Below are 27,629 nucleotides of genomic sequence, written 5' to 3' on the forward strand. Positions count from 1 at the left end.
AGTTAAAGAGCAGCTTCTGCTTGTTTCTAGTGTAATGAAGGGGAGGAGAGTTGGGGTTATGGGATCTGTTCTTCTGCATTTTGTTCAACATTTTTTAAAATGCAAGACAGTGTTGGAAAGAGAATTCAGCGTATTTTTAAAGGAAATAGGAATGAAATCAGCTGAGGTACCAAGCTGGCAGTTGCGGGTAGCAATAAGAAACCATCAGGTCTGCAGTGAAAGTAGCAATGTATGTTTGTGAAGAATTCAGCATGTGTTGAGATAAAATGCTACTGCCACTGATATGTGCAAGGCCTTTTGTTAATGAAGGAGTGGCTTTAGTATAAAGCCAGTTTAAGTGTAAATCAAGAAATTAATTTTCCTTTTTTTCCTGACATTTATGTCCTGAGAGCTAATGGATTTCAGTAATGGGCTGTTACTGATGACTTTCCTGGTGTGGTTTTCTGTTTGCTGTTCATTAATGTGATGTTCTGCTCATGCTTAGTGATACAGGGCAAATTTATTTATTTTATAAAAATATTTTTAGATAATAGATTGTTCATAAATTAATACAGTTTTCAATAAAATAATAAATGCTTATCTTAAAATGGGAAACTCTAGCTAGCTGTGATTCACTGACTTGCTTTCAGATCATTTCACTACACCTTCTTTTAAGACTGTCCTTTGAGGGCAGTGGGGTTCTATAAGTAAGTGAACCTCAGTGTTTCTTATCCTAATTGTACTTCAGATAAGATGACATTCATGTGAAAGTTTTCACGTGTTATGAATAATGATTCTTGAAGGATTTAATCAATTAAAAAAACCCAAACAACCCAACAAAAAAACTTCTGGAGCAGAGTAGTGAGATAGTTTTGACAATTAATTGATGTGTTTCTAGTATTGAGGGAGATCATTTTTCAGTATCAGAGCTAGATAGGTATAGGACTTCTTTGGTATTTAAATGAACTATAAATAACAGAGTGAGTGTGCTCTCTAGGTTTACTTATTTCCTGAATAATTGAAAAATGATTGCAAATTATGTGTTCTGAGAAATATGCAAACAGTACCCAACCTTTAACATTGTATTTTGATTTAATAATGTTCCTAGGAGTGAACACTTTATCACATCTCAGTTTCCTACAACAGCATACCCTTTCTACTGTGAATATCAAAAACTAAAATATTGACACCTGAAAGCTGCCATTATTTTTCTATAATAAAGTCTTAGAATATGTTTTTTTCTTTGTCTTGGCTTTTTCTGATGTTAAAACCCTGCTTGGGCTTCTTTGTGGATGCATTAGCATTATAATGAAATTTATTATTCTTAAGGCTGATGTTATTTAAAAGGAGCTTTTTAGGTCTTGCTTTAAGTTGCAAATTAAATGCATCAAATTCATTCTCAATAGCACTTATGAACTTAATGAGGAGCCTTGTAATTCTGCTTTGAGCTTAGAGTGTTGAGTTGCGTGGTGAATACAGATGACTGACCTACTGCAAAGGGTTCAGTACTAGACTTTTGCTTAGTATTTGAAAAACAAAAGCCACAAGTTAATTTTACTAAAACTAATATTGACTTCGTGTATGTTTTTAATGTTATGGATCTGGGATGTGACTGAGATTAAACTCAGTCCCCGAGAGATGCAACAGGACAAATTAATTTGAGCAAAGTCTTTCTGAATACCTCATACAAAAAGGCAAGAGCCCAGTTTTCGATCTTAACAGTGAGAGAACAGATTGGTTGCTGAAACTTTGTTCTATTGAGACTGTATTTGCATGAGATTCTTAGGCTGTTTTTGTAGATAAAGACTGCAATGAAGAATTGAAAGAATAAATACATAGTATGTTTATCTTCAAATCAGTTCAGGTCATCCTCACCATCTGTGATTTTACTTATACTCTGCTGTCTTTGTTTTCCCCCTTCAAAGCTATTTATTTATATTTTAAGTTTAGAGTTTTAAGTTCATTTGAGTTCATTGTAAAATGCTGTGGGGTTTGAGGAGGAAACTAGGTTAGAGAATCAATTTGTTGACTGAGTTAAAAAAAACAAACCTAACAACACAAAATCAAGCAACCAGATAACCCCTACAGTATATCTAGCATGCTAATGGTGTGTCTTTAAAATAGTCTGCTCGCATAGATAAGTTTTTCAAGAGCTGTGGTTCACTCTGAAAAAGGTGAGAGCTAAAGTCACAGGCATTCAGACTAGTCCTTTTAATCCACAAAGTCTGGTGGGTATGTCTCTTCCTTTTGGGGATCCAAAAAACCTTTTCATATCTTTTTTACAATGCTTACCTGAACTGATATTATAGCTCCAAGGTGAACTTGCCTGTCCTCAAAATCTCATTGTTAAACCATTGTGTTTACTAACTTACCCCTCCCTGTGTAGGCAGACCCTGACAGGCTTCAGATTCAGCTTCTTTGTTGCTGTGCTTTCTGTCCAAACTCTTCTTTGGAGAGACCTGGATATCATCCAGGTGCAGATCTAGGGATTCTTATTCCTTTTTCCTTAGGACACCATGGTAATCAGTCTTTGATCTATCATGGCAAGGTACAACAATAGCCCTTGAAAGGGGTAGGAGTCAGAAACCCAAAGTTATCTTTGCATCAGTGCAGAATGTTAGGAAGGCTTAATCCTAACCACCCATGGGCTGAGGCCATCCTGATCGAGCTTATCATTTCCCCTGGTCAGGTAATAGTGAATTTTTCTTCTATTAATGGTACTGTCTTGTTTGGAGGTTTGGCTCCCATTCTGTGCATTCAGCATATTTTGCTCTCTAGACTGGTTTATCAACAATGACAGGACTCCTCCTTGGCCTGAATTAGGGCTTGTGTCTGTGCAGTTCTCGAAATTCAGATGCATTCTTCGATACTTGGCTTGGAATATGATTGCTTATGTTCAGATAGTTTAGTTCTTGTGATATTTGGTAATTTTTTTATTTGATTTCTTTGGCACTCCAAGTGTTGGGGCTGTAGGAAAGTACTAGTGTTAACTTTTCATTTTCAGATAATCTTGAAGCTACATTTTGTTTAAAGTAGTGCAGAAATACACACAGAAAAAATATGCATGTCTTTATATTTATGGCTTAACAGCACAAGTTGCTGACGTCGTGGTACTAAGGACTTGCCAAGGCCACGGGCTGGCACTAGCTTAGGGAGGAATAGGACAGAGATGGTACATGAGTTTAGTGCTAGCTGTGTGTTCAGAGTTAGATCCTCTGGGCAGCACACTTGGATAGCATGGATTGGGAATGAGTGGCAGTTGTGCTTTATTCTTGTCACTATCAGACTCCATGGAATGGTCTATAAATCCCTGAAGGTATTTTTAGATGAGTATTGACTTTTGTGATTTTGAGGAAGATGGATGCAAAGTTCTGAAAATAGCACACTTCACTAGTGACATGTCCTGTGGCATTCATGTAGTTCAGAGAAAAAATACAAAACTACACTGCCAGACCTTAAACTATACATCCCTAGAAAGAATCTATGCATTTTAAATTCAGCTTTGTCAGTGGGTATTGGATCAGAATTGTTTCTTACCACTTTTAAACTTTTCTGCACTTTGGAAGATATTTTATTTCCTACTTTCAAGAAGAGATGATGAATATGGACTTGTTTTCATAAGTCAAGTCATATTAACAGAAGTTGCTGATTTCATTGTATCTGCTCGAAGGCAGTGGGAAGGGTGAAGTACAGAATTATTTTTGGAGTATTCTTCCGGCTATTGGAAATGCTTTTTGAAGTCACGAAAGTTGGTCATCAAAGCTTAAAAAAAGACCTTTGCAGAGCACGTTGCTGGTGAAATATTAGTACTATTTTCCCTTTCTACAAGTACTGTTGTTATTCAGCTGTTGAGTGGGTGGTAGAGAATGTGGAAAGAAAATGATTCTTGAAGAAAAACTGCTTATAGAAGATTGCTGGTACTTTAACAAATTGCTGCAAAGTGTGCACTGTATATTTGATGCAGTAATTTAAAGAATAAAATATTGATGATTCAGCTTGCGTTAGCAACAAATTGTTCAGAGTTGGTATTTAATATGAAAGCACAACCTGATCTTGACCCCCCTCTGGTTATGAAAAATCACTTAGCACTTGATATTAGAGTAGAGCAGCTCATGCTAGTAATTAAAGCAGTCTGCAGAGAACACTTGCTTTCTGCAGTCAAAAGATGATCTGCCAAACCTGTGCAACTTCAGTTACACAACTGCATTTTCTAGTATTGAGTTGTGCATGTGTCCCACTGCTTTGCAAAAGTTTTTTCTATTCTACCAGTCAGACCACAAGGCAGACTCTGCCTTGCCTTACATGTGAATATAATTGGGCAGACTGATCCCATGCCTCTCAAATATCTCATTAATCTCTTTTAGTAACTCTTCTTTAGTAATCTCTTTTATTCTTCTTGTCTTCTCTTCCTTTTCATTTTCTTTACACCATGGTTGTTCTGTATAAGCATTACTATACTTTGATTATGCTGTAGTTACTTTCTATACTGGCATACTACTGAAATTTCAATGCAGCCCGAGCTTTTTCACTGGAAAGACTAAAGGCACCCCCTGCAGCCCTGTGTGGATTAGGTATTTTGCTGTACATATTGTTGCTTGACTGTGTTTTGGACTGCTGCTTTTGGAACTACAGTTGCCTTCAAGTTTTTGTTTTCTTTTAATTGTTGATACCTTATTGATATTACCTCAGGTACCACAGGCATGATGACTGCCAGAAAAAGAATCACACCCTTAGCAGTTTTGTGCTGCATCATGTTCATTCTTTTGCCACTGAAGTCAGAAGGTCTGAAAGCACACTGCAGACATGTGAATTCCTTTGTCTCATCTTTTGCATTGTGTCTTCCCCTTTTCTGTTTGGAGGAGGATATAGGAAGCCAGACAACTGATTGCCAGGAATGTGGTATTCAGCATCTCTTCCCCTTGCCTTCAGTTTTCTTATTTATCACTCTTAAAAGCTAATTTATTTTTTGTTATAATGAACATACTACTTAGTCTACGTGTTTTCAACAAAGTTGATGCCTCCAGGAATAAAATGTTCTGTTTGAATCTGGAACATCATGTGTTTTGGGAATTATTATGTATGCAAGAGAAAAGCCTTATACCCCAAGCCCCTCTTCTGCTTCTTTAATATATTTTAGTAACTAGACAATGTCATGTTGTGTACTGATCTGGAAGTAAAGTGGATGGTGTAAATGCATCCTGCTAAACCTCAAGCAGTCTTGAATATCTCTGGAAAAGAAATGCTTGTGGTCTACAAAAACTGCCATTTATCATGCTGTTGCCAAAGAAGATCCTGATACAGGGGCTTCAACACAAGACAGCTCCATCCCAGTAATCCCTGCAGGCTGGAGAATGTGCCACAGAGCTACTCAGTATTAATGCATCTGTGGACATTTCTCAAAGGAGAAAAAGTTATGATATGCTGGTTTTGAACTATTTACCTTCATGCACATTAACAACATGCTTACCTTCATCTCTGCCTTTGCCCTTCAGTATCAAAATCCAAAGGTTCCTGGGTTCTCTGGAACAGAGCAACCTGGATGCACCTGCCCACATGTATTAGGGGAACCCAGTCCTCCAGCTCCCGAATGCTTCACAGGCCAAAGACATCCCTGCCATGTGCCTGCACAAGTCTAAGAATGTTGGTATGGCCAATACATTTCTGGTTTCCTGTCAGTGGCCAAAAACATTTCTGTCTCTGCATTATGAATATTGCATTAATGGTATGTTCTGCAGCTCTTGATTACATCCCTTCTGGATAGAAGATGAGACATGGCAGCTCCTGATGATTAGAAGAGCATCTGTCAGTACCTATTTATCTCTTAATATTCATTCTATAAATAACTGGAAATGTTTGTACTTAAGTCTGTATGTCTATTCCTTTATTGTGCATGTAAAAATTCTGCTGGCTCATAATTTAAATATTCACATTTGCTGTAGGAAGGTGTAATGTGAGATGGAGAATAACTGTGTTTTAATATTGTGACCTGATGAAATATCTCCATATTATCTAAATGCAGCTGACATAATTAAGTTGTGTTTCCTATGGGCTGGTGTCCATCATTCTCATCACACCCAGCACCACAAATTCAGATCCACAGCATATTCTTAGAACAGACCCACTGGGCAAGAGGCAGGTGTTGTGCCTGTGCAGATGTTGGTTCTGTGTCCCTGCTGAGAAGACTCTGTGGCCACTGATTTGAGCTGACTTCTTTCCTCTCTAAGGCTGGGAATAAAGGTGTATTTAGCTGTCAATTTTCATATAGAAAATGCTGGGAAGTTACCTTCAACCCTTCCCTTTTTCTAGAATTTAAAATAGGCTGGTAAAGTTAAATATTCAGCAATGTGATTAAAGCAAGTTAGTTCTTCTTTTTGTACTTTTTTTGGGGGAGTGGGGAAGGATTCATTTTGGGACTTTTTTGGTTTTAAATACTGCAATAGTGAATATTTTTAATGCATCCTTAGCATTAAAAATTGAATGAATTATAAAGAACTCATGTTCATTTAAACATCTTAAATTTTAAAAAAATAACAAAATAAATGAAATTAAAAAAACAACAAAAAAACCCCAAAAAACGAACAAAAAAAAAAACTGTGTATGCCAGGAAGTTGTGGTTTCATGGTGCTGTTGTATTTCAGGGGAATGCAGCTCTTTAAATTATTAACACAAAGTAATTCTTATTATTATAGTATTAACAAATTTATTTTCTTTGACATTTTAATGTTGAAATCTTGTACAATGTTATCTATCTGCTCATTCACAATTCATGTACTTTCCATCATAAACTTGTTGTAAATTCATTAATTTTCTGCCCCCATGAAGCATTCAGAAAAGCAGGAGAATTAAAAAATTTTCTAGATGTAAGCCTTGGAGAAGTTTTAAGGTGGTAAAATGGAGAAAAATTAAGGGGTTGTAGGAGCATATGGGAGAAGTAACCTTTTGTAGCTTCTTTTTGATAGTCAGATGACTTTTGCCATCTATTCAATAATTTGTGCATTGCATTGATTATTTATGCCCAGAAAATTGACTGTTGTATGGTGGTTCAATGGTGCTCTTTAAATAGAGTGAGAGAGAGCACACAGCATGCAGACCTAGATAATGCAGAGCATGTAGGGTTTCTTTCTATAACCATAATCTAGAAAACATATTTTTAACTTCCTCAGGAAGAAATATATATTTTTTTTTTTTTTGTAAAAAGGACTCTTAGTGTTGCAGCTTTGATGACTACTCGTGGTGGTGAGCTGGGAACGCTCAAGCGCTCTGATTTAATGAGGAGCCCAAGAATGGAAATATGTCCAAGTCCTCACCTGCAGCCAAAGCAGCTGCTCCAGCACCCGCAGTGGGCACCGAGCCCTCGGGCACCTTTCAGTTCCTCCACTCTGCCAGTGTCTGCCAAACACAGAGGGAAATTTGTAAACCTACGGGACAGTGTGAAAAAGAGCCCTACAAAAAGCACAGCAAAAGTAAAAGCTGCTAGTGGTTGGGTGTCTGATGGTTCATGCTCTAATTGCTCTTTAGGAAAGGTAGGTGTTGCTCTATGTGTTGGGAGATGTGCATTTTTTTGCAAACTGTAGAAAATATGTTGTATTTTTTTTCTTTCTGTAGTTTTATCCCTGCTGTTTCTAATGACTTCCTTACTTAATTTCCTTTTGTGTTTTATTGCTGGAAATCAAAGTAGCAATTATTGAAATCAGGTTGGCAAAGGAATACTTTGTTCTCATGTTCTCCACTGAAGGTTGCTGCACTTTATACAATATGGGATTTTACAGTAATTTCTTGAAAGCAAGGAAAGTTTAGTTTGCTGGATTTTTGTTCTCCAAAGTGTATGTTTTTGTTTTTGTATAACACTAAGAACAGTGTTATAGAATTTGCTGGCTTAGTTGGTCTCCTTGAGGATGTGCATTGGATATGTATCAGGTGCTCTGATTTGCCTACGTATTAGCTGGTATTTCGTCACTGAAGGACTTAGTGTGTGTGTTAAACACAAGAAAATGCATGTGTTCTTACTTTTCTCAACATCTGGATGTAGTGTTAGATTTGGAGGCACTCAGTTGATTACTTAAAGGCATTGCTATTTTAGCTTTTGTAAACGTGCCACATAAATGTTTCTTAAAATATAAATTTTCAAGTCCATCATTATACTTTGATAAATATCAAGTAAGTTTTTTATACTGTTGTAGCAGAATGACACTTCACTGTAGGTGTTAGCACATTTATTTAGGATGGCAGATCTGTTCAAGTGAGTTATAGTTCAAGTCATGCATTCCTACATGTAATAATGTATCATAATTGTGTGCTGTAATTCATGTGTATTCAAAATAAGGCTTTTAATTGGCCTGCTACTTTCTATTTTATATTGGTTTGTACATGTTTAAACCAGAATCATTGAATGATGATGTTGAAAGTCTTTTTTATTGAAAATTATTTTGAGAATAAGCTTTTATTTGTCAGAATACTTCGGTGTATGTTTGGAGAATTCCTAAAGTTACAAATGTTTCTTGAAAATTCCTGGAAAGTAGAGCACTGAGGTGATACTCTGGGATCTTAATCAGGTGCTGTCAATGTACCTGTATCCTATAATCATTGACAGACTGACTGTGTATCTTAACAAAATAAAATCACTGTTCTTCGGTTATAAGGAAGTTCTAAGTCTTCTTTATCTAATGATTGAAAATCTTTTCATTTCTTGCATTGTCCTTCTTTGTGATTGCCACAGTGCCTGTATCAGTTCAATGTAATCCATGAAACATTTGAGTGAAGACAGTCTTCCCTTCATTGGGACTTGCACATGCTTTGAACGTGGTTGCCAGTGTTGTTGTGTCTCCTCATGCACGTGGTAGTGGAGGAAGCTCTACAGGAGCACTGCCAGGATGCTTGGAGGAACAGAGAGCTTTTAAGGTTCAGTGGATCCTAAACCAACAGCCCAAAGGGAAAATACAATGACAGTGTGACTAACTTGTGAGACTGGACCCTGGAAGAATTAAAGGGCCATGAACAAAGTCAGTTTTAAAATAATAAGTGTAAAATTTGAACTTGGTTGAGAGGGTTTTTGAAGCACTTGGGGATGAGAAACCCATAGAGAGGAGAGAGATAGAAATTAGGGAAAGAAAGGAAGCAGAAAAATAAAGATGACATTTGTTGCAGAGAGGGGTGCAGGTTGTTTTACCCATAAGGAAATCCATTACAACAATGGTAATTTTTTTTTGGCAGGTGAAAGGTTAGGGAAGTGAACGATCAGGATCTCAGGACAACTTCAATTCGGTTTTAACCTTCTCTTACTGCAGGAGTGTAGCTGTAAAGCTAATGCTTAGCTGTTTAGCTTTAGTATTGTGTTGTATTTTGGTATGTAATAAATCTGAAATTTTGGTTAATAGGATTTTTAGTGTGTACTTACATGGAAAGCTACTTGCTTTGGAACAAGGTAGACTTAAAGGGGTGGCTTATTTTTTGCATGTGTAGGGCTGAGTGGTTGCTTGAGTTGTTTACTTGGATCTGCCATCTAAAGGCTGTGTTGTTCTTTAAGTAGCCACAGGTTTATTGCACTGAGCATTTCCTGCATCCTTTGCAAAAGGCATGCTATTTTTTTCCAGACCAATTTAGATTCTCCCCCACCTTCCTCTTTCTAAACACTTGAAATATTGTGCTTTAGTCTGTAAATGTAAGGATGCTTTAATGACATTAGGATTACCTCTCAAGATACCAAATATGTTTTGTTCTTTTATCTTTTCAGTAGTTGCAACATTTTTTACCAGCTTCATTTTGAGAGGATTGACTTTGAGCTGAAAAAACCCTGTAGAAATATCTTATGTACATTTAATATGTGATGCTGTTCTTGGACTGTTAATGCAAATAGCATTATTTGATATTAGTCTTTAATTTGGTGGCTGCTGTTGATGTATGCTGCTTTGTATTTTAAGATATCTCAAACTTTTCAAATGTTTAATACAGTTATGTTCTGGGGCTTTTGTTCACTTTCGGGACCTTCTGTCATTATGCTTCATTGTTTTTAAAGGTCGCAAGAATGTATTGGAACAACTAAATTGCAAGAGCTTTGATCTGCTGTTCAGCTTGTAATGTTGATGATAGTTGCCAGCAGTTTGTGCTGCTGACAGCTTGTTGACAACCAATTTGTGAACATCTCAAAAATATTTGAGTCAAAGTTTTGCTCAAAATGCTGTTTGGAATCCTATTCCCTTGCAGCTTCACTGTCAGTAGGTTTCCTGGTTACTATTTGAATAAAGATTCCTAAAACCAAAATTCTCCTAGTTCCGTAAATCTTTCAGAAGATCCTGGAGAGGTAATTTGAATTTGTTTTAGGGCAGTCCACACATTTGACTAAAAGGTTTTCTTTGATTTTTTGCTAAATTTAGAAACCATAAGGTATTTCTGATTTTTCTTCTTTATCAAAGAGAAATATTAGCTTTTTTGTGTGCTGTTAACTTCAGCCCGTTTCCCTGCTTTTTGCACTCTGTTGTATATTGGTGAAGAGATTCTGTTGTGAAACCAGCCCACAAAAAGCCCGAGTCTGTTCATTGATCTGAGCAGGTTTTTTTATTGGACCCCAAAGTCTCAGTGCTGCCAGGGGAGGGCCTTGGTGTGAATAACCCACCTGGGCATGTCCAGCTACTTTGGCTTTCTTGCCATCAGTGCAGGGCTGGGAATGTGCTGCCATGAACAGTGTGGGTCAGGGGGAATGTCAGTGTTATAGTTAGTCTCCAAATCCATATGCTGGCTCATAGTTGTTTTAGCTGTTAAATTTGAGTCTTGTTTGTTTTAAACTGTTTTTCTAGTTTTCCTTATTTTTGACATTTTTTTGGTGATTTTTAGCCCACAGAAGCTGTTCCTTCCTCTTCTCCCATTGTCCCTGTGATCCCTGTCCCACCAGTCCCTGCTGAGACCATCCCATCCACCATACCACAGGTTTTTATGCTGTTTTGTTTTATTTTATTAAACTTGTTCAACTTTTATTTCTTTAATTTATTTTGTTGCTTTGTTGAAAAACACCTTTTGCTACTCCAGACTCAGGTTTGAGGTTAAATACACTAGAATTTCACCCTAAAGTTTGTTCATTTTATGACAGCTTTTAGTACATTTAAATATTTATGTTTTCATATGGAAGTGACTAGTAAGTTGTGAAAGAACTAAAGAAAAAAATAATCAAAAGATTGGAAAGAACCAATAGGATATTTTGTGTTTCTATAATAACTTTAGAGTCATTTCACCCTTCCTAAAGTGTTATTGTTTGATTTATTTATAAAGAAAATGCTGTCTCATCTCCTATAAATAATTAAAATGTCTTTCTTCTGTTGCACTTGCATGGTGTTTCCACCCATTTATTGGTACTACTGTTTTGGTGGACATTTAGAATGCAAAAGAGATCTTTTTGCCTCTCCATTCCTAACATATCTGATACATAAAATGTGTTTCCCTTCTGAGCCTTCATCCTTTGGGTCCCATAATGTCCACACACCTCCCCCAAAACAAAAACCAAACCCTGTCATGAAAGGTGAAGGCAGTAACATGGGTTAATGTTAGTATCTCCCATGTAGTTTGGAATAAGTGACCACAGCATGGCAAGCTGTGGAACAATCCAGGATAGATAGCAGTTAGATTTTTGCAAATAGATTATCGTTCTGCTTTTTAGTTTTCTATAACTTTACTGTAACTTTCAGTGCAGAAATCTGAAACGATGAGTGGACGCCTTCTGAAGAGATGGTTCCATTTTTGGAATTGTTTGGTGACAGATATTTATTAATAAACTTTAAAAGGAAGTTAAGCTATCCAGAATATTACTTGCAATTTTTGTAGTACGTATGTCAGTTTTTTTTTTTTTTTCTTAATTTTTACTTTCAAGCTACTGGACCAAACTTGCAACAGGTGGTAATGTTTATCTTTGCCGAGTTTTAAATTTTTGCATAATCCATAATTAGCAAAACTTTTTGCAGTTGCCTGTTTTATTGTGCAATTTCCAAGAGGCTGTGTGTTTATTTGAATCTGTCACCTGTACTTCTTCCAGCAGGAAGATCAGAAATTTGATTAGTTTTAGAAATACTCCCTCCTTACAGGGGAATTCTGCCCACATCAAGATTTGAGGTAGACAGGCCAGTGCAACCATGTCCAGATAGTCCCTTTGGAATGCCTGATGCAGCTTTTCTCATTCATCTTTGAAAAAGATGGTAAATTGCTGCTTCTTGATGGAGAGTTAGGATAAATGTAGGAGTGTTAGGAACACTGATTTAACTGACAGAAGGGGTTTTGCATTCGTTGGCTGATTTGTATCTCAAACACTGCTCACCAAACCTTGCCTACTAACAGCAATTTTGCTTTTAGTTGTCTTTTTTTTAACATGAAAAGAAGAACGTTTGTCTGCTTCAAAAATAAAAATCATGGGGAATCAGCTTTCACTGGCACTGTGAAATGCTGAATATAATTGGATGTTGCAGAAATCCGAATATTAAATAAAAATACGTTCCAAAATGGAGTGAAAAGAACTTGACTGAGCAATTAAACCTTGCTTTCTGCTGAGCAAAAACATAAAAACATATGATTTAACTATATTTATTGCAACCTTAACAATACATTATTGTGATGAATAATAGACTGAGTTTTTTAGTACGGGATCTTATTTTTAATTTACTCTCATTTTAATAAAACCTGCACTTAAATAAGAAGCAGAAAAGAAAATTTAACTTAGGGGCAGAAAACGGTTGTGAGGAATAGTATTTTGACAGAGATTCTTATTGTGACATTAATAACTTGTGCTTAATGTCTTTACTGCATGAAGTGTGCCTATGCTTCTATTAAGAGAATTGCTGTGTGAGAAAGGCTTTTGATGGCATTTTGACAGTCATGTGTCATCCTTTTTGTTTCCTCTTACTTTTAATTGTCTGCTCTGTTAACGTGTGTAGGTCCCACCTGATTTTAGTACTTACTGAATGACACAGGCTTAATTTCTAACACTTGATAGCAGATTGATGTCTCCTGTCTAATGATGGGAGATTATTAATCTCAGCCTTTTGAAAGGCACTTCTGAGTCATCATTTCCTAGGTTTAGGAGCTTTTAAAAATAATAAATTCTTCAGAAGTATGTTGCTGTCATAGTAATGAAACAAAAATGCAGAATATGAATAGGTTAATGCAGTTGTCATGTTTTTGCAGATCTTGTCATTATCTTTGCATGAGTTTGATACTGGCTTCTTTTACAGCCTATTAAACTATCTCTAAATTTGTTTCCACACGTATCTAGGTGATTAAAAAAAGGAATGTCTTAATTTATGTAAGAAATGTTTTAAAGATGATGTATTTTTGTGTGTATTAAAAATCCCCTCAGATTCATTAAAGCAGTAAGGAGATTAACTTTGTTTAGTGCCACTGAACTTAATAATGGAGTCTGGAATATATCTGGACACTGTTTGTTTTGCTTGTGTTCCTAGAGCAGGCTAGATGCTGCCTGTTTTAAAGGCAGATGGTTGATGGATAAATGGGAAACCTGTTTATTTGGAAATATTTCGGAGAAATGCCATCAGTTCCTATGGATTTTCTTTCAGTTGAAACCACATTTTTCACAGAAAAATTCTCAGTGGTGTGAGAATAAAAGTATAAACTGAAAATGTAAACTTACTCTAGTGGTCCCTGGCTTGTAAGAATTCTAATATTATTTCATCTTTCTATGGCGATAATCTCTTACTGCTTATGGCTTGTTAATCCTTAACAATTTTCTGATGGAAGCACATGTTGCTGTGTGGTAAATGAATGTCTGCTGTGGGCTTGCTTTTGCAAGTCAGTTTTGTAGGTCCTTTCTTGCTTCAGTTGCATTTCTGCAGGTTTCCATTTTGCAGTTTGTGGAGGGGTGGTTCACTGTTCATGATGGGAAGAAAGGGAAATCAAATAAGGTGATAAAACAGCCTCTGCATATCATACCACAAGTACTGGGGTAACTGGCATCATGTCAAATGGTAGCATGACTCAGGTTTTCTTTTGAAAAACAAGGTAATAAATGTCAGAACTTAGATATTAAATATGATCTCAGACTTCCCTAACTGTGTGGTTTCATGTCAGGGAAGCAATTTGTCCAGGATAGTAACAAGTATTTTAGAAGGTCAGTTTTGAGATTCTCAAGGTCAAGGCTACATTTTAACAGAACTTTGAGAAAGCCAGCAAGTTAAATGCTGTAAAATTAATTTATTAAATAAATTATTAAATGCTGTAAAATTAATAGTGCATTTTCTTATGCTGTAATTTTTTCCCCCATTTTTAAAGGCAAATCCCCCCCCAGTGCTGGTGAATACAGATTCTTTGGAGACTTCAACATATGTAAGTCTACCCTTGCTTTCAATTATAACTTTAAATCATGTTTTGTGAATGTAGTTGTGTACACCTGTTGTTGCTGTTTAAGAAGACCTATTTTATCTCTCTGATGGTGCTTGCTTTTGTCAGCTCTCATGACAGTTATTTAAACTCCTTAAATAGCTGTTTCATGAAAAAAAAGTTGCAGAATGCAGGTGGGAATTTTTCTGTGTACCCAATGTGTGACAGTGCAAAACACAATTGAGGTTCCAGACGTTCAGTGTTGAGAGAAAAATCTGTTTCTTCAACTCTGCAGGCAGATGCTTTAATATTTCATGTGGCATTTCTGTTGCACTTCTCATAAAAACATTTCTTCATACTTAAGGTTTTAGTGCTCTAAATGTTCACAGAAAGGAGTTGGTTCTGTTTGAAACATTAAGTTAATAAGTGTAGTTATGTGTAGGCTGAGATTTTTGTTTGTAGTTACATTTATATAGAAATCCTTCATCCAGGGGAAGGCCCTTTTTGAAAATAAAGTTTAGCTTAGTTGGGTCTGAGATACCTGTAAAATTTGGAAAAGAGAGACTAGGTCAGTGATTTTTATAATGTAATATATCCTTGCTCCTGTCTCTGCTAATGTGTGGTTTGTTAGATTGATAAATTCAAAGGTATTTTTTTTAAAAAAGGGAGAGAATATAGGACTGAGCTACAGGAGAAGATAAAAATGGTGGAGGTTTTTGTTTGCTCCTCTTTATGTAGATGATATTTTAAATTGGATTACAGAGCTTTGTACATGGAAATAAGACACTGCTTAAATATATTAGGATCGACTTTGTTTTGTGCAATGACAATGAATAGGGAAATGATTAATCATCCTTGTTATTTATTTAATAAAAAAGAAAAGAGCACTGCACGCTGATCAATCATCATGAACCTTGTGCAGGTAGTGTAATAGTGGATGACTGCTTCAGTTAGCACATATTGTCATTCCTGTAGATAATAGCTCAAGGACCAAGCTACCATAAAAACTTCTTGATCACAGTGGCTTCTTTTGTGTTGGTGTAGCAATAGATCCAGTTTCATGTATTCAGAAGGTCAGGAACTCGTCCCTTTTTAATAGAGAAATATCATGTGTTAAAACCACAGTATCTTTTCCATTGAACAAACTACAGGACATAATCATTTTTGAGGTACTTTGTAAAGATGATAATCTGCTGTATGTGGAATGGATATGGCTTCTATTGTATTAGGGGAGATCTAATTAGAGAGTGAGGGATAAAAGAGCTTGATATTAGACAGCCTGTAAAAGTCATGGTATTGCCAGCTTTTGGAGTATTTAAATGTATTAAATAAACATAGGAGGAAGGAAGTAGCTTGATCTTAATTTTATTTGGGGTGAATTAAATTCCCTTTTAAAATTCTCTGCTAGAAAATGGTCAAAAATTAAAATGCTTTCTTCTATATGCGTTTTTTATCTTTAGTGTGTTGAGACTACAGAAATCTTAGATATTCTGTATCTTAAGGATAGACAAGGTCCTTTGTAAAATAATAGTATAAATGTTATTTCTTACCTTGTTAAGTATTTAATCCTAAAAGGTTAAAATAGGGAGTTTTCTATAGCTGCTGTAGATAACTGTGGAAGAAAGAATTTGAGTTGCAAAATATCTTGGGAAAAAGCTTACTCTTGAATATTAAATATTAATTTGTTATTTAATTGATTTTTCTTAGTTTTGGGTTTTTGTTTTTTTTTTTGCTTCTAGTATTTGATTCTTTCCTTGTTCTGTAGATAGCAAAGAATGTGGGTATCCTTTCTAACCAGAGGACGTCAAATCTTCTTTCTAGAATTTCAGTTTTTTGTCAAGCTTTATAAAGTATCCTTCTAAGCTCTTCTTTTCTTTTTGTCCCTATTTTAAATTGCTGAACCTTAGTATGTATGTAACATCATAAATAGTAGTACAAACAGCTGTTAAATGTTACTTCAGAAGGGTCTTACCCATTTCTTATGAGAAGGTGTTATAAAGCATCAGTCTTTGATTCTTTTTCTCTGCTCAGTGTGGAAAACAGATAGGAGAGTGCTGCTCTGCTTTTCCTTACAGTTCTTCTCTCCCCCACATCCTCTTTCTTTTCTCTCAGTTTCAAGTTGCTGTATAGCCTGAGGAACATTTGAGGATCTCGAGAGTATTTTTTTCCTTTTGGCAAGCAGAAGCAGAGAGCCTGTGCCCTACAGTAGTTGTGTAGAACAGTCTGCTCTCTGAACAGGCAACTTTTAAACTCGTACAAAAAAGGTTGTCTGATTGATAAACACAGACTGGTGTGAAAATCACACGTCCCCTCTGAGCCCAGTGGTCACTGTGCCTCAGCTGAGATTTGACAGGAGTGAACTGCCAGCCAAACAAACTGGGTTGTGTAAGAAGTGTAGGATTCTCTGTAATCTCACTTCTCTTTTTTTTTTTTATAGGTCAATGGCACAGATGCAGATTACGAGTATGAAGAAATTACTCTTGAAAGGGTAACATGCTGAATGTCCTCTGTACTCTCTTTGAAATGGGATTTATGATACTTTAATATGAAAAATAGCAATTCAAACCAATTCTTACTCTTTTTTAATTTTAGGTAGATTATTTAACCTAATGAAAAAAAAAGTACATTCAGTTGCTAAGCAGGAAATGAAAGTTTTATTAATATCCTTGACCACTGAGAGTAAGATGGGGGAATGACCTCCTGTAAGACATCCTGCATTTAATGTTGCTACCTAGACTTATAGAGACTAACAACACAGACTCTGATTTAATCTCCTATAATGCTATTTTTTTCATAGACTTTTACTTATATACCATTAAGTTTTATATTGAGATTACAAGTGACACCTTGTCACATGCATTTCTTTGTTAGGTTTTCTACATTGAGATCTAGCTCAGTTCACTTGAGGTGCACTGTTAACAAAAAAAACAGAAAGAAATTACTGTATCTAATACCTGTGCAGTTCTGGTGGTTACTGAGAGGGTGAAGAGATCTTGCAGCTGATGGTAAGGGCAAGAAAATTCTTTAAGAGAAACATGTCAGTCTGAATCTCTGCATCTGTGCAGAGGTGTGTATATATATATATATCTTAGAGGTGGGACACAAGATATTTAGAGGCTTTTCTCTGGGAAAAATGATGTGGCACTAATAATTAAATGAGGAGCAAATATTTGTATAAATAATCTGAAAAATCTGGCACAATAAAGATAGATTTTATGTAGTTTATCACGTTCAGTGAGAAAGCTGTGGGGCTGGAACTGTCTTTTACAGTTACACAACGGCTTATGTTCTCCTTTCATGTAGGTAAAATGTAATTATGTTTATTTTCATAGAAGTAAGTTATACACGTAGCATACTACTTAAACTGTCTTTAAATATTTTTGTTATCAGTGAAAAGTATACAGATTTGGTTCTATAGTGTGTCAAGTACATCAAAATACCTTGTCCCCAAAAAATAAACGTGTAAATTTTTTCTCCCTCTATCTGTAGGGAAATTCAGGACTTGGATTTAGCATTGCAGGTGGTACAGACAACCCACATATTGGGGATGATGCAAGTATTTTCATTACAAAAATTATTGCTGGGGGTGCAGCTGCACAGGATGGAAGATTACGGTAGGATGAATTTCTGTGTTGGGTTACTGAGTCCTGTTATTGTATTTGAAAAAGTGGATAGAAAATTTTCTGTTACTTTTGGTAGTTTTATCCTCCTGCATTAAATGTTAAATAGGTTTTCCTTACAGAAGTTTTTGTAATTGTAAATAATGTATTTTGTATTTGTAAATAAGGAAGAATGTTTGAGTGGATCTGTATGTTTCCCAAACTAATAATATCTGCAGTTTAGGAAAATTAAGTGAACTTTTTCTGTTCTGTGGTATAAATTTATTACGCCATAAGTTTCATTGTCCTTAATTCAAGAAGAAGCTTAGACAGGTAGGACAGGTAACTTGTGGTTATCCATGTGTGGGTTTTCTGATCCACAAGGTAGTTGAGTTTATTAACAACGCTCTTTTATGCTTGGTAATAATTCAGGGTCTTAATTTTTCAAAGATACCCATCCACATTGATTGCAGGACTATTTTTTTTCTCTTTGTGTTACCAATAACTTGTCCCATCATTTCATGTGCAAATACCTGATGTATTATGGGTTTTAGTACTAATGAGCTTATTTCAAGGCTTCATTTTAGCTTGTTGGCCATTGTCAGAGGTACATCTGTCAGGACATGGTGGCAGGTGGGCCTGGCATTGCACTTAGTGTAATGAGGGCTCAGTGTACTCCAGCAGCATGTTAAATGGAGTGGAAGGCCAGCACTTAAACTGCTTGTGAAAAGCAGGATTGACTTGTTCATATCATGGTTTAAAACTAGTGTCTTTTCATTGTGTGCCCTTCTAGGTTTTGATTTTTAAAATTCTGTTCTATAACTGTAAACAAAAGATTCTTTTTACAAACATCTGTTCAAAACACTGTCAAAATAAGGCACATATAATAAGGTGCCCTCTTCAGCTGTGAATTAAATATTCCTCTTATTTCTAGTGATCCTTGATTTATTTTTAAGCACTAATAATTTTAGAGCGTTGTCTTGAATGAGTAGAGCTAAATCTCTGTATTTTAAAGTGTTAACATGTATTTTAGTGTATTATAGAGAAAATACATGGCTCCTGATGTGTGCACTGTGCTGTAACACAACATCTGAGCGTGACTGTTGCTGTCTCCAGGGTTAACGATTGTATCCTACGAGTAAATGAGGTGGATGTTCGGGATGTGACACACAGCAAAGCAGTGGAGGCATTGAAAGAAGCGGGATCAATCGTACGACTGTATGTCAAAAGAAGAAAACCAGTCACAGAAAAAATAGTGGAAATCAAACTTGTGAAAGGCCCCAAAGGTACGTTGGAAATAGAAAGTTTCTGTTTCATAAAAAGGATAGAATTGAAACTGTTCTTGTAGAATGCAGAGTTTTCTTTTAAACCATAAAAATGTTTCTGACTGTATCTAGTAATTTTTAAGTACATTAAAATTGGAGGAAAATACTTAATTGGATTACCTATTAAGGATGTTTGAGAGATTAAAAATAATTTAGGGGTAGTAATTACTGGGCAATATGTCTATAAATATATAGATGCTACAGCATGATGATGCTTATAGCTCTGCTGTGCCCATATTTCACAAAGCATGAATGATCTAGCTTTTGGTTTTCAGAACATGTGTACAGGTTACATCTTTTCTAGAGCTTTATTTTCTAGAAAATTATGGAGTTCACTTGAAAAGATGTCAGAATTACTTTAGCCAGACCCTGATATTATATATTTGTGTTATACAAGGAGTGTTATTATTTATATAAGAATTTAAGTCCAATGAATGCAAAAAAAGGTTTACTGAGTAATGCCTTTATCTTCAAGCAGGTCTTGGTTTCAGTATTGCTGGTGGTGTAGGAAATCAGCATATACCTGGGGACAACAGCATTTATGTAACCAAAATCATCGAAGGTGGGGCAGCACATAAAGATGGCAAACTTCAGATTGGAGACAAACTTTTAGCTGTAAGTAAGAGCTGTATTATTTAAATGGTCATTCACTTTCAGGCTCAATAGGGGCATGATTCAATTTGTGGTTAAACTGCCTGGAAATCAGTGATAAAATTAAATCTGCATCATTCAACACCATCTCATCAGGAAATCTGAAATCTTCCTCAGCCCAATGTTCCGTGCAAAACCCGTATAAAATCAGCATGTTTATTTCTGATGCCTGCTATTATTTTTCTGACATCTGAGCGACAGAATTGTAAAAAAAAAACATACAATGGGATTGTTTCTCTTCTCAAAAGAGAAGAATGGAATGGAACTCCTTGTACTGGTGGCTGGACAGCCTTTAGCCAGCCTGTAGTGAAACTGCTGCTTATATTGCATTTCAGTGTTTGCAATGCCTCTGAATGGCATTTTTATTTTTTTAAAGCTTAAAATAGCTTCAAAGTTGAGGCTCTTTTCTATCTTCTATGCACAAAGTAAAATTAACTTTCAACTTCCTTAAATTCAATCCACAATTTTTTTGTCCAGATAGAAAAATGAGAGCTGCAGCCAGAAATTTCTGAATGTATTTCTGAATTGTTAACTCTTGTAAGGTTAATTGCTCTGCACTCCTTTTTCTTGCAGTGTTAGCTTTTGTAAGAGCTTGGAATCTGTATTTTAGAGAATACAGATGCAAAGAATGTATGTAAAGAATAGAGTTTTCCCCCTACATCTAACAATTGGCAAAGCCCAGTTGCTCTTGCACATTATGAAGTTAAATAATGAAAGTATCTTTAGCCCCTTGGGTTCAGTACAGTATACACACACACACACACACACACACATGTATATATAACACAGTTTATTTCCTGTGTTGCCTGGAATTATCTGTAGAAGTTTCTTCCCTTTCATAATAAGAGATGGTCAGCAACTCATTCACTAAGGCTGTATATGAGATAATGTATATGAGAATTGTGAATGGATTTTTTAAAATGAAAGTGGTAGTGATTCACTCTAATAATAATAGCTTGAAATAGTTGTTTGTAGCTGAACTAGTTCTTGTTACTTGGCATGTAAATCAGTTATTCTGGGACCTTCTCAAGTTTTGAGCCCTGCTTTTTGACATCATGCCAGAATATATAGTCCCGTTATAATGTCTAGAATATAATTATGTCTTGACAAGTTGATGGGGGGTTTATTCTTATTAAGGGAAAGTTTCCTCTATGTAATGCTTGCAGTAGCACACTGTATGAAGTGTGCACACTTACAACTTTTTGAGTGTTCTGTTTGTCTCATTAGCTCCCCAGAATCACATGTGCCTTCTTTACAATGTTGTGGTCAATGCAGTTTATTATCACCTTTCATAGGAATATTTGTCTTTCTCATGCTTAACAAAGCCTCTCATATAATTTTATGTAACCAGTTATGTCTGTGGCACATGAATCCTGATAAAGACTCTCAGTGCCAGTGTTCCAACAGCCTTCAGTGGGTGTCCTATGAAAACAGTACATTTTTCTGGGTTGACAATGTTTGTTTTACTGTTCAGGTCAACAGTGTTTGCTTAGAAGAAGTTACTCATGAAGAAGCAGTGACTGCCTTAAAAAACACATCTGACTTTGTTTATCTGAAGGTTGCAAAACCCACCAGCATGTTCATGAATGACAGTTATGCCCCTCCTGACATCACAAACTGTAAGTTCATCTTATATTTCTGGTTTAATTAATTTTCTCTTTAACGCTTTAACATATTTCATTTTTAGTATTTTAACTGCTGCAAGCTTTTAAAAGTTATATGAGGCAAAAATCTGATATAAGTTGATTAATTATAATTATAAGTTAATTATAAGTTGAGGAAAATTATATAGTATACAGAACAACATCCTATAGTTTGTATACTGAAAAGACAGCAGCAGCAGGGCTCTAGGTATGTTTTTGTGGCTGTCATGGCTCAGTCCTAGAGACTCAGTGTTACTCATCACTTGCTGATGAGCACAAGGAGAGAGAACAAGTGCCTCATGCTATTGAGGGTGTGAAGAGCAGAAAGCAATGCACTGGGAGGGTGTTCAGTTTCCTGTGAACTAAAGAGATTCGTGATACTCTGATATTTTTTCCTGTTTTCCTGGTTTTTCATGAACTTGCCTAGACTTAAATAAACTGAACTGGAAGGATGGGAAGTTCTTGCTCTGGTGCCTGCCTGTGAATGTGTTTAAAATTCCATGTTATCTTATTTGAAGTCTGACTTCAGTTTTGACATACTTATTGACAATTCCAATGGAAAACCAGTGAACACTGTATTAAAAAGTAGTTACAAGAATTTCTTGTTGACATAAAGGTACTACTGACAAGAGTATTTTCAAAGTCAAACATACAAATCCAGAAAGTTCGGGGTTGTGCTACAATGTAAAGAAATATTTGAGTTGAGGATACTTCAAGAGGGTTATCATCATTTGGTGGTTGGAGAAAAGGAAGAGAATGATATAACTGTGTCTTTCCAAGGCTGAATAGACTGACTTTTCTGGATGACCAGTTTTACTCATGGTGTCACTTGAAATGGTTCTAAGAGAAGAGGTTTTTTATGTATTGCTTTGTTTCCTGCCATTAGATATGTGCAATTGATATGTAGCACTGATCTGTTTAGGTACTACTTTTTATCATATGATAAAAAGGAACACTTTGGGACTGACAGATGTAATTGCAAACAGTATGTGAACAACAAACAAAAGTGCAGCACAGCAAAGACTGAAGTACCTTATAAGCCCATTTATTTGCAATAGCTACAATATCTTAAAATCTATTTGTAAGCTTATTGAATTACAATTTGGGGCTAATTAGGTTTTATCTCCACTGTGTTATTAGAAGGATGCTCTTGAAGGCTCCATTCTTTGACTTATCTAATTTTCAGCCTCCACTGATTGTTCCCCAGTTTTCTGCTCATATATATTATGGTTAGAGAGCAGCCATTTTCTCTTGCTGTATCTAGTTTGTTCAATTTTCCCACTATTTCCTTGGAAAGTAGACTTCCTGTTCTCTCTCCATATAACTGGTCTTTTCATATATTTCAGCTGGAATTCATATTTTTTGGAACAGGGAAATCTGATATTTATTTAGTGTTCCTGGTAATGTTGCAGTAATGCAGTTACACTGCTATGGACTGGGATGTGACAAAGATTGAAGTCTCTCATCTCTTACTACTGCACCTTGACTCAATCATTGGAATATTTACTTTGTTAATCTTTTGTGGGGACAAAGGCAAAACCTGTAGAAAGTTTGAGGGGAGCGAGGTAGAGGAGGAGATGATTGCTGATAATTTGCCCAGTGCTAATTAATCAATGCCAGTGGCAAAGGTGGCTGTTGGTTGTTGGACCTCTTGTCACGCAGAGATATTAATTTCTCTCGAATGGTGGATGAACTGGAGACTCAGGTCATTGAAGGTAATTGCTTCATAACATGGAACCATAAGAGAGACAGTGACATCTTCAAGAATGCCTTCTCACCATTGGCTGGACAGATCAGGAAAGTTCTGTCAAGAGCAATCCCACGTAACTGCCATGAGTCCTTAATTTCTCAGTAAGTATGACTTAGTGTCATGTCCATTACTGAAGGTAAATGGTCTGGTCACACATGTAGGCTCCTTTTGTCCCATTACCATCCTCCCTCCAGAGTTTCTCTGATTGCTCTCCCTCTAAGGGTGATTTGAGAGATGGTGGCATTCTGTGCAGCCCAGTATCCCATCCTTTGTGGGAGGTGTCACTTCTATCCTTTCACTGAGAAGTGAAAAGCCGGCCTCGTCATGTACCTCAAGCTCCAGCAGCTGCTTCTGAGAACCTTTCTCCTCCTGCTCAAGCATTCTCAAAAAAAGTCATGGATGTTTTTCTCAGATTCCAGGCATCTTGTCTCTCTCTCTTTGTCCTTTTGTGACCCTTGACAAGATTTTTGGGCTGTCTGTACTTTGGAGTAGATTTTCTGAGTTTTATTTAATTTAACTACAGTTTCCTTGAGTTCTCTATCTGAAGATATTCTGTTTTTCACTGTTTCTGGTAGACCAAAGAACATTCCTCTGCAAAGCGCTGTGTTCTTTGATGAAACTTTAGTCTGTTTCTTTTCCTTACAACAGGAAAGCGTTTTCTACCCAAGGCTCCATGAGCTTCTGTCTCTGTTGATCAAAGTGCAGCTGGCTGTTACTGCAGCTGGTGTGGAGACTGAGCCTACTGCTGGAATTCTGAATGCCAGGCAGACCTAAAGGTCTCGCTGAGGTGTTTAATGTCTTAATTCCAGGAAATCAGTTTAATCTTTTCCTTAGTCTTTCACTTATGAAAAGCAACTGTGTGTGTCTGAGCTGTTAAAGCTGTTTTTCTAATACAGGGCAAAATGAAGGCTTTTCCAGTACCTCTCAGCATTTGCACATGTACAATGGAAATCTCAAAGGGAGACATCAATCTCCTCAAAGACCAATTCTGCTTTATAAATGACATGATAACTTTGCAACCAGAAAGCCTCTGCTTTCTGCAAGAAGCTGCTCAGCTAGATAGAACTCTTACCAAAAAACAGTGGCACCTGTATATAGTATTTTATACTGCATTTAGCAGAGCAGCACTGGGCTCAAGAGTTTTAGATTGCAAATTCTGAAGTGCTTTTACCAGATGGCAGATATTAAAGGGGTATTTTCTAGGATCACCTGGCTCGTGAGTCAGTGTTGAAACAGTTACCAGGCTTCCTTCTTCACCTACTCATCTGCAGCTGTTTTGAGACATGTATTTGCAATCCTCCTTCCTATTTCTGTCCATTAGAATCCTTTTAGCCAGGTTCTTAGGAGTTCAGTCTACCATAAAGGAGAAGTAAGATGTGTACAGAGGCTGCCTGTGAACATGAAATGATGTTAAGGTAGGAACTCTACCACTTGACTAGTAAATCACTACTTTATATATGAATTACTCAGTTACAGAACCCCCTTGGGAGGGTTTTTTTTTTTTTTTGTTTGCTTATTTTATTTCTGGGTTTGTTTATTTGTTTTTTAAGAATTCTCATTTTATCGGAAATATCTAAAAGCACCATGCACAGTACTTGGTCTTTGCAGAACATTCAGTAGATAGTTCACTGTGCTAACTTGTGTTGACATGGAAGATAATTCAAAAGTCCAAATTCAGAATTTGGTTTGTCTCTAAGCTTTTCCCTCTGGAAGTAGTCTTGTTTAGTTATAAGGCTGCCTCACTTGCCCTGGTGATAAGGATTTAAAATGCAGAGCTAAGGATACTGAAGAATTGTTTGAGAACAAATTTCAGTGTCAAGGTTTTGTGCAAAATCTGATTTTTTAGAACTCCTATAGTAATAGTATCAGCTACACAATAATGTGGCTTTGTCAGGTGGTCTGATGGCTCAAATGAAAGGACCAAATAAGTTAGTATCCATACAGCTAATTAAATAATTTGATATTTCCTTGGGGTTAGTGTTGTTGAATCAAGGGATGTTTGATCAAGAGGTTTCTGAGATTCTGATTTATGGCAGTATTTATTGGGAAGAGTACAGATGTTGTGCCAACTTGTGCACTTGGGGCTGAAAATTGACCTCTGTTTTTTGATATTTATCAGAGTGAGTGAATGGCTTCCAGCTGCCTGTGGGGGAAATTACTGTTGAAAATCTTGTTAGAGAAGAGTTGGAGCTGTTGGAGACCAGAGATTCAGCAGGGAATGAATGTGGAAAAGAAAGCTTATGACTGTATGCTGCTGCTCTAGAGACGGGGATGTGAATGGGTGATAAAAGCTTGGACATAGACCTGGAACAGTTGGTTACTGTGTCTGTTTCTGTTGCTTCTGTGAGATTTATATTTTAGCTCGAGGTGTGGATTGCCAGGCTAAACAGTTACTTTACAGTGCTCTGAATTTTCTGACTCAAGAAGAATGCAATTAGGAAAGATTGTGCTTTCTGAACACATTGCCATCTGAGTGCTGTTCTCCACTCTGTCAGGCTGAAAACTGAGAACTTCCAGTATAGAAAATATGGAAATTCAGCAGAAGTCCCCTCCCCATGTTTATTGTGTGCAGAGGAACAACAGCACTGTGGGTGGGATGGTCCTGTGGAGCATTGGGCTCAGCAGATGTGTGTGTGATAATCACAACTGTTACCTGCTAGAGGGGCCATGTATCAGTAGCAGTGTAAACTGCCTCCCTCATCTGTATGTAACTGGTTGTCATTAAATGGTTCCTGGAACAAATATCCAGTAATTTGTTCATATAAATGCTTTTAAAGTTATTCAGTTAAAATATTACTAAGAAGGGGTAGTACTTGCTGTTTAAAACAGCAACATTACCTGTGAAGTTCATGCAGCAGAATGTCAGAGTCAGAAAAGTGGCTAAATGGTTCTTGAGTTAGAGGAGTTGTTTCCAATACAGGCCAATACAGTATTTCCACCCTGCGTTGAGAAGTAAAATACTGGAAGGTAGGGAATAATCAGTTTCTTCACTAGACATGAATGCCTTATGTCTTAAGTGGCCTTAAGTACAGGAAGAGAAGAATATGTAATAACAGTAAAAGATGATAAAGTTTTAATTTTATTACCCATTTTAGATATTATCCTTGTGATTGGTGTCCTCAATTTACAGATAATAGGAAAATAATAGGAAATCTTCCTTTTTTTTTTGTCTAGAATTGTCTTAGGTAAAGGAGAGGATGGATTTAGAAATGGAGTTTCTTCTTAAGAGTCTGACTTTTCCTGTCAAAGCAAGTTGATTTTATGCATGCAGTTTTCTGCTCATCCAAAAGACAGTTCCTTTATCAGTTCCATCAGTAATAATATTTACCTGGAAATAGAAGTTTAGATTAATATTCAAAAAGTGATGGCTTGCCTTTTGTTTCTGTCATGTTCCTCATGAATATGCTTCAGCTATAATTTCCATCTGAAACAGTTTCAGGAAAGGTGCAGGCATGGTTTTGTGCAGGAGCTCCACAGAACAGCCTCTTTATGCCTTGTATAGGTTTGCTTTCATAGCACTGAGAGCACCAGCCTTGAGAAAGGACCAGACTGTTTCAAGCAAGCAGCTATAAAGGATGCAGCCAGTGCTGTTGTGGAACAGTCCACAGGTCTGAAATAACAAGCTGTTATATTGATTGATAGTTGACTTTTCGTCACATGGTGAAAGGATAAAAAATGTAAAAAATAAGGTTGTGTGACAGGTGATGTGCATGTTTCTCAATACAGTGCAGTTAAAAGCTTCAGGAACTTAAAAAACAATCAAATGAGAAATACTGTAAGTCAATAAATATAGAATTTGCATCTAATTACTTCCTTTAAAATATGCATCATTATGGCTACCATTGACTTGTTAAAAGCAATTTCAAGTTCATTTTGTGGAATGAGATAATTTCGTGCAGGAACAGAATGTACAGAGCTGCTATACTGTGCAACAGTTGTTCAGGTTTCTTAATCAACACCCATTTTCCTGTAGCTGGAAAAGAGCTCATAATGTCTTGCATTTAATTTTTTGTGCTTTAGCTTTACAATTTTCTGAGAAAAGACTGTATTTATGTGTGGTTTTGTTTTAAGCAAAAAGTGTATTACCATGCAATGGCATGGTAATAATAATGTCGTACTAAAAAGCTTTTTTTCTTTAAGTGAAAAGCAAATATTTCAATGTGGTTTGGTAATCATTGTGGAAATCTGCTAAATTGTTAAATATATCTGCTTAAAATTGCTAAAATTTCAGTGTGATTAAAAACATCCCAAGTTTTGAAGTTGACAGTTAGGTATCCAAATCTCTTACCAATACACAGAACCTATGCATTGTACTGGCACAGACAGAAGAAAGAGTGATCAGTAAAATCCTTGCAGGGAGTACAAGGATGAAGGT

The 27,629-nt window shown here is 36.3% G+C and overlaps 1 protein-coding gene across 19 annotated transcripts in view; it reads left to right on the top strand.

The window, feature by feature from the left end:
- The window catches only part of DLG1 (discs large MAGUK scaffold protein 1), a 146,437-nt gene that overhangs the window by 76,707 nt on the left and 42,101 nt on the right, over positions 1–27,629 (top strand). For 8 of the 19 annotated variants that reach the window (XM_062499553.1, XM_062499554.1, XM_062499559.1 and 5 more), the window contains 7 exons: positions 10,807–10,899; positions 14,239–14,292; positions 16,724–16,774; positions 17,776–17,900; positions 19,002–19,171; positions 19,689–19,825; positions 21,336–21,480. In XM_062499553.1, the coding sequence (XP_062355537.1) occupies positions 10,807–10,899; positions 14,239–14,292; positions 16,724–16,774; positions 17,776–17,900; positions 19,002–19,171; positions 19,689–19,825; positions 21,336–21,480 (775 nt within the window). Of the gene's footprint in view, positions 1–10,806; positions 10,900–14,238; positions 14,293–16,723; positions 16,775–17,775; positions 17,901–19,001; positions 19,172–19,685; positions 19,826–21,335; positions 21,481–27,629 lie in introns of all 19 variants that reach the window. The other 11 variants (XM_062499555.1, XM_062499556.1, XM_062499564.1 and 8 more) reach the window with 3 other exon arrangements.

This window comes from Cinclus cinclus, chromosome 10 (assembly GCF_963662255.1).
Source record: "Cinclus cinclus chromosome 10, bCinCin1.1, whole genome shotgun sequence".
NCBI classification, from domain to species: domain Eukaryota; kingdom Metazoa; phylum Chordata; class Aves; order Passeriformes; family Cinclidae; genus Cinclus; species Cinclus cinclus.